This window comes from Clinocottus analis, unplaced genomic scaffold (assembly GCF_023055335.1).
Source record: "Clinocottus analis isolate CAN_PGR_092001 unplaced genomic scaffold, fCliAna1.0.p SCAF_13, whole genome shotgun sequence".
Taxonomy (NCBI): Eukaryota; Metazoa; Chordata; class Actinopteri; order Perciformes; family Cottidae; genus Clinocottus; species Clinocottus analis.
In genome coordinates this window covers 16,813,313-16,827,860 of record NW_027175854.1, presented here as the reverse complement: position 1 = coordinate 16,827,860, position 14,548 = coordinate 16,813,313, and the positions used below count along the sequence as shown (strand labels likewise).

The 14,548-nt window shown below is 44.1% G+C and overlaps 1 protein-coding gene across 8 annotated transcripts in view; it reads right to left on the bottom strand.

The window, feature by feature from the left end:
* mast4 (microtubule associated serine/threonine kinase family member 4) overlaps positions 1-14,548 on the bottom strand; it is an 81,633-nt gene that overhangs the window by 25,316 nt on the left and 41,769 nt on the right. The window contains exons 1-2 of one of the 8 annotated variants that reach the window (XM_068574656.1): positions 11,370-11,492; positions 9,981-10,061 (exon numbers count right to left, since the gene is read on the bottom strand). The exons of 5 other annotated variants lie outside the window; for them this stretch is intronic. In XM_068574656.1, the coding sequence (XP_068430757.1) occupies positions 9,981-10,061; positions 11,370-11,416 (128 nt within the window). In that variant the 5' untranslated portion in view covers positions 11,417-11,492. Of the gene's footprint in view, positions 1-5,451; positions 5,940-9,980; positions 10,062-11,369; positions 11,493-14,548 lie in introns of those variants that run through there. 2 more of the 8 variants (XM_068574658.1, XM_068574655.1) reach the window with 2 other exon arrangements.

Genomic DNA, 14,548 nt, shown 5'->3' with positions numbered 1-14,548 from the left:
CATGAAGAACATGAATTTGCTTCAAGGTCAGAGACTCAATGACATCCTGTTACATAACCTCCTCAAGAGAACTGAACCATTTTCCACTGGATTTTTTAAAGATGTTATTCAATAATAATTTCCATTCGGTGCACAAAACAAACACTACAAAAAAAAAACAAGGTCAGGTTCAAACAATAAAGTGAAGCTTCTCCAGTAGAAACGGCTGATGAGGACTTACATAACTGCAGAGCTGCTACATCACATTTAGCCCAATACACCCAATACATGCGTTAAATGTGAAATACATGAAGGTAGTCTGTCTCACTGCCTCTGGGAAATAAATCACCACAATTGTTTCTATCTGTATCGAAGAACAACTTCCATTAAGTCTAAAACTACGTCTCTTTGGGTGAGAAACACTTCCATCAGTGTTTGCATATTGAAGTCCGTGCTCCTGTTTTCATGACAGCATTGTTCTCATTGCCGAGCTCCAACGTTAATAGTTGTGCATCTTTGGTTCCCGCCCGGCTGAAGAGTCTCTGCTCGGTGAGCATTTTACACAACAGGAAACGCAGCGGTTTGTGCTTCAAGTGTCGCCGGAGCCACATCTCTTCAGCGTCCCCTTCACACGCACGTTTGTGGGTTTCAGGGCCACACTTTGGAGATGTGTTTGTGTGTTTTGGACACTGTTGTGTCTTTGTTGAGGCCGCTGCACTCCGTCCGTCTCCAGACGGGATGTCGGTTGCCAAATTACAGAGTGTTAGATTAAATATTTACAGTCTTCTTCTGATGAGATCGAGCACACTTCCCATGACGGTAACCCTAACAGGCATTTGCAATTTTCAAGAAAGCCTTTCCCCGTACGCTTCCTCCTCTGTTACGATGACGTCGTTTCTGTCACACCTGGAGAACGGCCGAGTCGTTCACTGCCGCTGAGAAACATCTCAAACACCTTCAGCCTGCACAGAGCACAGCAGCCAGATTATAGTTTGATCCTGATTAAAGATAGATAGTTTAACCCGTTGAAAACCAATGTGTCTCTAGACCTCCTTCGTCCTGTGTTTGAGTGTTTTTCCCTGCGTTTGAGTCGTTGGAGGAAGCCCAAATTAATTCCAATACTTGTGTTTATTGTATGTTTTTGTTCAGCAAAGTCTTAAGAAAGAAATGTATATCTGCAAAAAAAGAAAAATCACTTTTAAAAGATATTTTGTATCATAACTATGAACATCCAGCATGATATGAGCCAGATTCCCCAAAAAAGCCTCCTGGAGCGTCAATAAGACAACTTTTTGGAAAGATTAGGACCTAAAGAATCAGGATCTGCAACAAAAATAACAATAAAACAAAGTCTTGGTCTGTTAGGAAGGAGTTTCAGTCTAAAAAAAACTGTTGTTCGGTTCAAAAATGAAAAAATATTACATATTTTATGCAAAAAGATTGTCTGAATGGGGCATGCTGGGACTTCAAATAGGCGCGGGAGAATTTCCAAAAGGTTAAATTTGCTTTTTGAGGCCATTTTTAGACAATTCTGTTGACTAAGTCTACTTCATCCCTGGGATGAGTGTGTGTGCTCTTGGTGTAGATTATTTACGGGCAATTTCCCACAGATTTGATGTACGGTGTGAACGATGACTTCAGATTCATCAGCAGAAGAGGCCTTGCTCCTGCTTAATGGTTGAGCAATTAGCCGCCCACTAATGTCTAATGTGATGATGAATGTAGGAATAACAAATGCTCAGAAACACAATATTAATCAACCAGCAAGTGCCAGGGCTCAGTGCTCTTATGATCACACGTGTAGAGGATGCAAATGTTTCAATGATTCAATGAGTTTCAGGGAAGATTTATGCTCTTTGGATCAAGAAAGCAATGACCTTCAAGCAGAGGTCAGTCATTTCTGGATTATAAAAAAAGGTCATTACAGATGTGACCTGCCCAAAAGAGAAAGATTATTTGACCTGTAAGATATTGCTCTTCCAACTGTGATGCATTTGCATTTCATAGAATGAATAATTACGCGTTACATAACGTTACACACAGAAAACATCCCACAGTGGAAAAGAAAAAGTGAGCAGATGAGACGATTCCTCACAGCTTCAGGAGAAAAGAAAAGACGCGTGCGGTTGAGCAATTTGAGGTCAACGTTCAGCAACTGACAAATATTGAATATTGATTTTTTTTTTTTGTCGTACAAGAGATTTAGGATTATTTGTGTCAATTTTCTTGTACTTTGAATTTTCTCCTCTCTTGCAAAAGTCATGACGTTTGCCTTCAAGATGGCAAGACAAACACAACTATTCTCTAAACCAGTTCATCTCTCTGTCCGTCCACATGAAGCTCTGCACACCGAAAGTCTCGCGATATAATTGTGACGGAAACTTTCCCGCAAACGCAGCGAAACGAAGGATTGAGGAAGGAAGGATTTTTTTCTTGGATTCTCCAAATGAAATAGATCGTTTGTCCGGTTCGGAGACTTTGGTGAAGCCGACATGTACGGACAAACCTTGACAGCGACAGAGAAGAGCTTCAGGACAAAAGAAGCATCTCGAGCTGCTCGCGGTCCTCTGCCGTGTCGCTGCCGCCTCATTGTCACGCCAAAAAAGAAATCTACATTCATCTCCATAAATCAGAGAGGGGGGAAACCCCGTTTTTGACTGAAGTCGCACTCGTCCTTGTGTACTCGAGTGGTTTTCGAGGGCGAACCTGCAATCAAGAGCGTGGACGCACGCCGCCAACCATTTATCACGATGGTGGAGGGACGTGAATACTATCTGGTACACAGGTGCTCAGTCGAAGAGGATCAGATTTAACGAGATCTATTTATACCCTCCTCGCCGTGGATTAGGCCAAGAGAACGCCACGCCGCTGCCCAACCAAACCCTCGTGTTGCCTCACCCTCTCACCCTCTCACCCTCCTCGTCCCGCCGTTTGCATCATTTTAAAAAACGCCTCTCTCGGAGAGTGCAGCGACACTCAGACGCCGCAGGTTATCTGGCCATTTCACGTCACGTTTGATGCTAAGCTAAGCCGCGGCGGCACCTCTGTGGCCAGAAAAGGCTGAGTGAGGCTTTTAAAACAAAAAAAAAAAAAGGAAGGATAAAGGAGCCCTGGGCGAAGACGATAGGGAGAAAGTAGGCCAGCGGTGTATGCCGTACTGCAGATGTGTGAGATTCCTGGAGCGGATCCATAGGAGGGTTTACCCGTCTCGCTTTTATGCAAAACCCCTCCACCTCGTCACGCCGCTGTTGAATTACACGCAAAATCTCCACAAGCCGGAGATCTTTTCTTGAAAAACGATTAAAAAATAAATTAAAAAAAGGTGTTTATCAAAGTGAGAGAAACTTTACATATCACGGTTAAAGTGTTTAACGGTTGTATTCATTTCCACGCTGACCTAAATTACTGTAACTCCTTTAATATTGTGACAAAAGAAATCCAAATCTGTCCAAAAACTATTTCTTAGACTTTATTTTGGGTACAGGAAGAGGCAAAAATAGATAAAAGCCTTTGATTCACAACACTCTGATCCTGACCCATCCAACAAACAAAGCCGTGATGATTAATCTTTTCTTTTTCTCTCCACTCCTGTGAGTTTGGCTCCTTGTCAGAGCTGTCAGGTGAGCTGACAGAGCGCAATGCCACATAAATCGCTGCTGACAAACCCAAATTCAACGTCACTCACATGACACACGAGGCTATTAATAGTATTTAAAAAACACGCCGCTTGTGTAGAAGCAGAGCAGCTCTGTGTTCTCTCCTTGAAGACATTTCTACATCTGAGGATGTGTAGTTTTACTCTCCAGGAGATTATTTTTTCACATTACGGGCGTTGCATATTCATTTGTGTGGCTAATGGCCGAGTGGTCAACAGCTTACATCCGGCACAGTTTACTTATATTTAGAAAGTCTTTAAATATCGTGAGTTCTGACCATAACTAAAAGAAAAAAAGAAAAAGTTATCCTTAAAAATAAGGACAGTATGGAAGCCCATTTCTGACACAAAAATAAAAAATCAGGACCAAAAAAATAAATAAATCAGGACCCATAAAAAATAAATCAACTTTTTTTTTGTCCATTGACCAATTAGGACCAAAATTTTTTTTTTAAAAATCAACTTTTTTTTTGTTGCAGAAAATAAAAAAAATTATGACCCAAAAAAAATAAAAATGAATCAACTTTTTATTTTTTTTCTTCTTTTTTTAATTGTAATTTGTCAATGAAAAAAAAAAGTTGATGTTTTTATTATGGGTTATGATTTATTTTTTTTTGGACCTAATTTGTCAATGAAAATAATAATAATAATAATAATCGTCTTTTTTGTTGTTGAAGAATTAGGACCAAAAAAAAGAGACAAAAAAAAAATAAAGACTTTTTAAGCAATCTAAGCAATACGTAATTTCATCATTTCACCTTAATTTAAAAGTAAATATGTATTGTTCATGTAACAAAACAAGTACAAGTTACATAGTAGTCTTTTTTAAAGTTTTCTTTTGCTCCTTTTTTTTGACAGTCATTCCAGCTGATTTCATTTTTAGTTTAGGGAATAACAGGAAATCCTGGAATGAAACTTTCCATCTGCTGTCAATATCTGTTCAATGTCATCAGTTATCACGGCAGCTTTAAAGTCAGACAGTCATTTATTCACCAACACGCAGCAGAAGAACATCAGCTGTGATCTCTGACTTACAGCACGAGACTTTAAGAGGTTTTCAAGATCCACCAAATCTGACAGCGGTTTTCAAATAGACAATAATATTTACGCACGATGTCTAAAACACAGGCAGCATTTCATTTTAAGCTGTTTTGCCCGAAAAAAAATTGGGTCAGGACAGAGATTAAAGATGAATATCACTTATATGGGCTTCACCAAACCATACAGCCAAACTGGGATCAAGTGGATTAGCTTTGAACCAGTAGCTAAACACACACACACACACACACACACACACACACACACAGCAAAGCGTTGGTTTCAGAAGTCAAAACTAAAGAGAAAGTGTGGTGTGAAACATTTCCTTTAGCTGCAGCAGTTTGTTGAAACGACCACGTTTCAAAGCGTGGGACAAAAAACTGCAACAACAACAACAATCAGTGACGGAAAAATGTAGAAAACAATCAGCGTTTCCACTTTCCAACTCTTAATTAATGGGGACGGCACACAGGGAAGTGCACATCCTGTGAAAGGAACAGGAGACGGCCTCAACAATTAACTTCAAATTACCGTTTGACTCACAAAGCAAATAACACACAATAGGCTGGAAGGCAACACCCAGCTTCTTATTCACGACATACTTTACACACACGGGGAGAAACATCCAGACAAAAAGGTAAAGATGCTGCTTTGAGGAGGACAGTAAACGTTTTGCTCCGGCTGATTCACATCCGTCTGGTTTTGTCATTTGCAAAGAAGCGCGTCTATAAAAGCGACATTAAAACATGGCAGCGCTTCAAACTGATTTTGAAGGTTACCTCTTGGACCGGCGCAGACGGGCTCCGCTGAAGAACTGAGGCATGTTAAAGTTGGACAGAACCGTCCACAGACTCGAGTCGGACATCGCGTCCGAGTCGCGCCAGAGAGGGAGGTGCGAGGGCGGCTTCTGGAGACCCAGCGAGGAGAAGCGGCGGCGGCGGCTTTCGGGGATCAGGGGGAAGCGACCGCCGGCGCCGTCCTGACGAGCGCCCCGACGGCAGCCCTCCTTGGGTCCGAACTTCCTCTGCACAGCGGGCGCATCTGCAGCCAGCTGCGGCATAAACGCAGCGGCGGAGAGGACGCCGCGTCCTCCTCTGTCCTCAAAATGAAAGAAAAGTAATCCAGGGAGGATCCTGAAAGGCACAGTGTGAGAGCGAGTGTGTGTGTGTGTGTGTGTGTGTGTGTGTGTGTGTCGGTGTGTGTGTTCCAGGTCAGGCGTTGACAGCCTCCACTGTTGCAGGGGAAACGACACCCAACACCGGCTGACTTTTTGTGTCCCCCCCCCTCCCTCTCCTTGCACTGCGACTGTGCTCCATATCCCAGGCGCTCGCCCCGCTTCAACATGCTTCATATCATGTAACAGGCAGCTACCACTTGGCGTGCCCGTGCAGGGGGGTTGCGAGGCAGCCGGGGCGCTGCATCATCAGCAGATGCCGCCGCGCACTTGCAGCTTTTCCCAGATTGGCACCCCTCCAGATGTTCGGTGGGTCGGTGTATTAAGCCGGACCCGTTTGAAATGGAAATGTTGTTTTTTATTCCTTTTTTTCGCATTGCATTTCATCCGCCGCTGCATAGATTATATTCCCTCAGCCGGTTTCCTGCATAGGCGGTCCGGCTCGATTCACTCGACCTTTAACTTCATCACCTTTGATCCTTGACAGCCCAAAAACAAACTACTCAACTGCAGGTCTGAAGTTTAATCCCACTGCATCCACACATCAATTAACAAATCGCTTCCTCTTAAAACTCTGAGAAACTGACATGTGAGTAAGAGTAATCTGGAAGCGCGGCACTCAGAAAGCTGTGGTTTTGTCACTTCAGTGATGAATTTGACTTGGGAGTCCTGCGCGTACGTGAGAGTTCAGAGTCAGCTGACCGGCGAGCGCAGGCGGCACCACGACACATTCTCTGGAGGAGCCGTCAGGTCTCTACACTCAACGAGACGCCAAAACCACCTGAACCATCACGAGCACAAGGGATCCAACGCAAAGGCTTCGAGGCATTGATTGCTTGTTCCCCCACAGCAGAGAGAGAGAGAGAGAGAGAGAGAGAGAGAGAGAGAGAGAGAGAGAGAGAAAGAGAGAGAGAGAGAAAGAGAGAGAGAGCAAAGTTCGCCGCTCGAGAGCCGCGATAAGAGCGAACGCTGCAGTCACATGATTGATGGAGTCGTGGCGTTCGTGTTACTTTCTCAATCCAGACTCAAAACATTCATCGGGTCTTATCGGCCTTTACATGAATAGAACATCGACCTCATGAGAACAAAAGATAAACGCAACTGGCGTTAAAACAACTCCGATGTTAGATTTCATATTTAGTCACTCGAGCCGATCGACAAATGTAATTGTCAACCGTTCGGATTAAAGAATAACAGCATTTGTTCAATGATGAAGATCAAAAACAACTTCCACATTCTCTCCTGTGAATATTTTCATCTCCTTTTGTTCATGAGCTGCGTTCATCTGTTAAAATATGTCAACTTGGAATTTATGAAGCGAAAAGGTGAACACATGTTCCTACTTCCTGACATTTTAAGCGTCAAAACCGAGCGATTTAACCCAATAATTGAGAGCTTCAGCATCAGATAATTGTCAATAATTATAATTTTCTGAAGCGCTACTCCCTAATAATTGTTGATCCTCGATTCACTGGAGGTGCTTTTGTACAACATGTCGCTGCTAAATTGCCTCATTGGCGTGTCTGCTATGACAAATGACTGCCTCACTGTCGGGTGTCCTTGAAAATTGTGTGTTATTCTGGAGGGATTGTTCACCCAAAAAACATCTAAAATACATATTTTTCCGCTCATCTTTCGTGCGTCAGTATTGTCAAGTGGCCTGTTTCTATGTATTTGCAGAGATGAAGACAAACGCAGCACATGGAGCTCGTTGAGACGGCTGAGATCACTGTGCTCGTCAGGTTTCAATGCTAAAGGTTAACAGGAGGGGATGAAAAGCTTCAGTCGGAGCTGAGGACCACCAGGATGCTGCGGATCACTTCGATGACGGAGAGAGACGGAGAGGGGAGCGGACAAAAATGAGGAAGACGACCATGACAGGCACAGAAAAGTTGATTCTACTAAAAACGCCCAGAAGCCGTTTTTTCCCGGCGTTTTAAGTCGCGGCGCGTGACGGCGTTCCCTCCGAGTGGCTCCGTCCGGCTCCCGGCGGGCCGGCGTGACAGCCTTCACTCTAATTATGGCTCTGCTCCGTTTCCGCGCTCCACATAAGAAACGACGGCGCGGACGGTTCAAAGTCAAACTCGCACAGAGCGGCAGGAACGGAGGACAAACAAACAAGTACTAAATATTCCAACTGTGACATTTGTTTTGCGTCATTACGATATGAAGTTGCAGAACAGCGTAGCAGGACATGTTTATATCTGGTGTTTCTATGTGCATGATCAGTGCTACTGTGTTAGCGATCCAAGAGAAGAGGAGCTTTCATATGAATTAGAGAAACGCCGCCATAATGAAGCACGGGGAATAAAAGTAATTAGCACATGCGGGAAATCTGTTACCCTGGGAAAGGTCAGCGTATTGTGTGAAAACACTTTCTACTCTGATAATTGATATGATGTGCAGAAGCTAAAAATAAAACACTTGGTTCACGAGCTAATGAGTTAATGGTGCAAATTATGTTGTTAAAAGTGTAACATTCCCCGTTTCTCACCAACATTGTGTGCATGGTTATGGTTAATGAATAAAATTCCTACTGAAACATATGCAACATGTACGCATTTCAAATTATGCTAGCTTTTTCTTTGCTGTCGGCAATTTAAACTTTTCTTTTTGCGAGCCAAACCAGCGCTACATCTGGCTAAATGTGAGCGTAGTGATCCACCTTTGAGGCCCCTGGGATGTTAAGAAACAATTGTGCAAAGTGCTGCAGTCAAACGGTCTCGTTAAAGGGTAACGTCTTCTTTAGATTGAAGGTCACTGCATCTCATCTCTGTACTTTGTGAATTGGTACATGATGGAATAAAAGCTGAACTTGTGAATAAATAAACAACCCTCTCCACACTGGTGGACGGCGCTGACTCACTTGATGCTCTGCGTGAAAGCTGAGCAGAGGCAGAGCGGGTCAGAGGAGACGTGGGCGGCCGTTTCGTGCTGTTCATTCATACTGAACAAAATCTTCAATATTGAGTGTTTTGAAAAAAGGAGAAAACAGAAGTTTCATTCCAACTATTTTTTCTCGACCAAATCAGAAGCGGCGGCTCGAATGAAGCCGACGTTCCTGCAAAAAAAAAACTGTACGGACAAAAGGTAGTTGTTGAGCAGTGAGCTTTGTGTTTCTCTGAAGCAAATAGCTCACATGTGAACAGTGTTTAAAGGTTCTACACAACTTCTCTGAGCTTTGTTTTACATGCACGCTTTGAATGGTAAACGCTGTTTGCGCCGTTAGCCGCGAGACGTCTGCTTAGCTGTTGCTAATTTTAAATTTCACCCCTTCAAGAGAAGCTGATGCAGAAGACTAGAGTCCTTAAAACTGAAGCTAGAGTGAAGAACAATTGGCAAACAGCAAATAAATCCACCTTTAAATATAATTATTAGTCCTGCTTTTGGACTGTAATTGTAGAAATTAAGCAGACAAGCCGCTTTTGATCCATTTTTCCATTAAAAAAAAAACGCCAGTTCAACAAGATGGCTTCGGCCTTAATGACCGATTTGACAGTGAAATCCAAAATGAGGCTTGAGCATGAAAAACTAAAACACAGACTTCTTCTTGTCGGGTGAAAAGTTGGAGAAGAGGAAGCGCTCTCGCAGGACTCACTGCTGCACACGACCCCGGTGGAGACATAATCTCAGCGACACGAGGATAAAAGAGTCTTGATGTTCACCAAATAATCCCAAGATCCGCAAAGATTTTAAAATACTAAAATCATAAAATGGCTCGAGATACAAAGCGGCGAGAAATCTAAAACTACCGTTTGTTTTTTTTTTTGAAAGAAATGAATCAATCCGGCCGGGATTCAGACAGATTGAGACCGTTCTTCACTTTGATGTATTGCAAATACCACAAATCCTACTTAGCACATGAAAGAGGAGCATAAACCTCAGAACAGAGAGGAGCAAGATGGGGGAAAGGAGGAGGAGGACGAGGAGGAAGACGAGGAGGAGGGGGGGGGGGGGGTTCGACACTATCAACATTATATAAGCAGTGTCCTCCTCTTTCAATGTCATTTCAATGGCACATGCTTTCCAGGGGGGCAAGCGGCCTTTGCGATGCTCGACGACGAGACCGAGTCAGACGCGCGCCAGCGGCCTCGAAGCGACAAAACACACGGAGGTCGAAGAGCGCTCGCTTACCTCCAGAAATGAAACGCGTGCAGCGGGCTGCACGGGCTGCAGGGGCTAGTGGGAGTGGGGCTCAAGCTTCGGGGAGTCAGGCTGCAAGTTAAATGGAGTGAATAAGTTGTCTTTTATCACACACACATGACAGAGGCACACACAAACACACACAGCTCTGTCGCGTGCCCACGAAAAACGTTGAATGTGTTCAGAGAGCAGGTTCCCGTGGTGTCTGCGACGTCTCTTATGTTGCTTCAATCCAGACGACGTGCTCGAAGGCGACGGATTACGAAGGGAGTTACAGATTAAGCTGATTTCACACACTGGAGGTTTGCGATGAGGTCACCGTGTGATGTCATGGCCCTTCTTCAACTGAACAGCGGCGCTGCAGAGCACGAGGTCACGTAGAGGTGAGTAACTTTCACTGCAGAATCCACTTTTTTAAAGGATACGACTGGGGATTATTCTACATTTCTCTTTTTGTTTTGACCAAAACTATGAACGTGTCCCACGAATATGTATCCAAAGGCTGATATGAGTCATTCCTTTGTTGTCCAAACACTGCAAATAATAGAGAAAAGCACTTTTTCCTCCTTTATGGAGGAATACAGCAGTCTGTTTAGGGGAAATTAGTAAATATTTCCTAAAATAATCTTAAGTAGTTTCTTAAGTAGGAGCCACTGGGCCGCAGGCGAGGAGGTCACATGCTGGTGGTTTCAGTCTGTTTGGAAATGTATATCAAATCTACATATATATATGTAATGGTTTTGAGGCTAATTTAACGTAGTCGCTCATTAATCCAATGGTGCGCTCTCAATTTCAGTTGTAAAGAGGAACCATAACAAACACCTCGTTGACCTCAATAAATAAATCATCCAGTCAAACAGATGACTGAGGCTTTGATGAACAGAGGAAACCTGCCGTGTAAACACACAGTGCTGCCGTAATGATCACATCCAACAAACACTCATCAGAGGTGTGCTATGTGTGTGTGTGTCCTTCGTGTGCACTGTGTGAATGTAAGTGTGTCACGCCAGCAAAGAAAGCATGTTCTGCAGTTGCGGCACTCCTTTGCATGGCATGTTATCTGGATGTCCATCTCACACACACACACACAAATGCATGAACACACACACACACACACAAATGCGTGCACACACACACACACACACACACACAGCAGCAGCAGCAGCAAGTAAGCCTCTGTTGCCGAGCTGTGAAGGATTTGCCATTAGACTTCCTGCTGCAGATGCTGCTGCTGCTGCTAATGCTAACGCCGCACAAGCAACAGTGAAAGACAGCCACACACACACACACACACAGACACGCACACACATGACACAGAGATGAAGCGACAGACTGCAGGGGAGCTGCCTCCCTGGAAGGATAACGGAGGAAAATACTCACTCGAGCGTCAGCCCTGGAATTCTCAGCCTCTCCCGCTGGGCTTTCATGGCTGAACTGTGCTCGTTTGCTCTATTGTGGTCATGATATGCATTCACGCTGCCTCCCTCCCTCCCTCCCTCCCTCCTTTCCTCCCCCTGCACTGACAAAGAGCCAAAACGCAGCCACCACGGTGCGATGAGACAGATTGGTTTTCTCTCCCCCCCCCACAAAAAAAGGGAGGGGGGTAAAAAAAACAAAAACAGGAAAAGGGGGCTACGCTTCTTGTTTTGGTCTCTCTGCTTCCCACCTTGAAGCTGTCAAATAGGTTCCTCAGTAGCCTGCGGAAGGCACAGAGGCAGGACGATTCCCTCCCCGTAAACACGCCCCCTGCTCCCTCACTAACGCATGCACATATCTGCCTCCCCCCCCTCACCTCCACCAGCTGGTGACTCGCTACGTAGCAGAGATGAATGCAATAAATACAATCTGCATGGCGTCTTCCCCCCTCTTAGCGCGGCCACCTCGACAGGCTGCTAAACACACGGGGCACGCGTCGCACGATGCAACGTCGACCCCCCCCCCCCCCCCCACACACACACACACACACCGGCCCCCCTCTCGAGCACGGGGATGATGTCATCTTCGAAAAAGAAAAAAACATAATGCACCACCACCTGTCACTCCACGTCAGTCAAGTGCAGAGCGCACCTGGCTCCAGGTCCCTGATACGACATGAACTCACACGGATAAGAAGAGCTACGAACATGCATCCTGCAGTGGCATTTGTTGTTGTTGTTGTTTTTTTGACAGGCAAGAGGGAGCAGGAACAAAGTGTGCTTCACTGTGAGCGTTTGCTGGGATTGTGGAGTCAGAGAAGTCATGAAGCACGATGACGCAGCAGAGCGTCTTCGCCCCTGCGGGGATTCAAAAGCTGCTGCGTACCATTAGTAAAAAATAAAACACACACACACACACACACACACACACGAGGCATTTCATCCACATGCGTTGTTGCAGAAGCTCCAACGCGAGAGGTAAAAAAAAAATGAATCAATGACTCATGTCAATGAATCATGACTGTCCAAAGATGAACAGCATGACAGATAAAGAGAGGAGGGGGCTCATTGTGGTGTCTGCAGACACTCGGCTGCTGCACTCACTCGCTCATTCACTCACTCATTCAGCACGCAAATGAATTCTTCATCACTTTGAACCTGCTCCAGGAGCAAAAGGGGGTCGCTGCAGACGACACCAAACACTGCATTCACCACAGAGAGGAGAGGCAGCTGCAGCAGCAGAAGATGCATCTCGAGCAAAGCAGGTGAAGCGTCGGCTACAAACTTCTGTTACGCAATATCTCCCCGTGTGGTATCCTGTCAGTTTCAGGCAGTTTCACAGTGAAGTTTTGTTTTCTACACATGCATCGTGAGCTCAATAAGGAGACTATTTGTTCGTTGACTTTTATATTTGAAGGCAGGGAATGAAAGTGTTTTTAAATCATAGCTTGACCCGTGACTTCCTCTCAGTGCAGCTATATATATTTTTATATTGACACTAAGGGACTAAAAAAGGATTATTTTATCTTATCTTAGGGTCTGGATCAAAGCTGGTTTTATTATTAGAAAATAAGAAAATATTCTTATTTTTCCAAAAGGCATCTAAATATGAATATGTTTAAATATAATGACGCTCAAATGTGGATTTTTAATAAAAAACATTGTAGTAAAATGTTCCTCTGGTTGGATTTTTTATGAAAATGAATGAATTAAGAATTATTTTCACAGATGTGTGGCTAACGATGTCGAATAAGAATTATTGAGACACAATGTTAGTGCTTAAGATGTTTGTGGTCACTTGGACGCAGTGCAACAGGAAGCGGGACAAGAAAGTGTGTTGCTGCAAAAAACAAAAAACAATGAAGAGAAAAAGCTCCGTGGAGCCGAGAAGAAACGCAGAGTCGGCTGATAATTATGGGACAAGCGCCGCTTTTCCCCCCGTGAGCCTGTTTCCCATCGCTAAAGGACCCGAGTTGGTTGAAGCAGCTTTAAACGATGTGGAAGAGCTGCTGTGGAGGAAAATCAGCCGCCTGGAAAACGAGTGAACTGAGCCCACGATGGATTTTAAATGAATAAAACATAAGAAAATTCCAAATATCTTGTTAGACTTATCTTATTTTGTTAAAAACGGTTTTAGTATAAACTCAAACTCTGAAGATTGTACGACAAGTTGTGCTTTAATTCCCAGGTAAGGAGTCACAGCAGTGTGGGTGAGGAACGTCAGGATTAATGATTGTGTTGCACTAAATATCGTCCAACAACTAATTGTGATGACTTCAAACCCTTTTATGCCACTGATGCATCGATAATATGAGAGCATAATGACGCGAGTATACCTTTTAAAGAAGAGCAATTCACTTTTATTACTGAAAATGCAAAAGAAATATTCTAAATAAATCAATTAAATCCGACAAACAGATTGATTAAGGACTATTTGCAATGTACCCACAATGCCCAGGTCTGATAATAGTAAGTTAAAATCATATATTGTACAATATAATAACTATTGTTGCAGACATAGTTTGGGTTGATTGGCTGCTCAATTCAGTAACAGCAAGATGTATTTCATACTCCAGAAAAAGGGAGATATTGTGTGTAAACGCAACATAAAAGTCGCCCCTCTGACAGCAGCTTCCTCTGCTCTTGATGAAGTGCAGCTGACGACATCTGTTGAATTGAACATAACCGTGAAGCGACCGCGTAACAGGACCTGCAGTCAACAATTCCTCTTTGATATCCTGTTGCGCTCTGAAGCAGCTGACGCGTCGCGGCCCTTCGAGAAGGCAAAAAGTTCAACAGGCGGCGCTGGAGCCGGAGTCCAGCACGAGGAATCGCACAAAAAAATGGCCGACGGCTACAATACGAGAGCACCTCGAGTTATTCATCTCACCGGACCCGGCAAAAGACTCCCAGTTATTAAAGTCGGCCTATAAATAGGGTCCAGTCATCACAGAGCCAGGATGAGTCACGATGAAAACAAGTTGGCAGATGACATCATCGAAAAAGATGCAACCCGAAAAGAAATTAAAAATAATGAATCGCCTCTCAGTCTGTGTTTGACATGGATGCAGAAGTTTGAGGAGTTCTTTTTCCTCCTTTTCCTTTGTGCGCATGTCGAGTAACCAACTTCACCGCGGTCACATG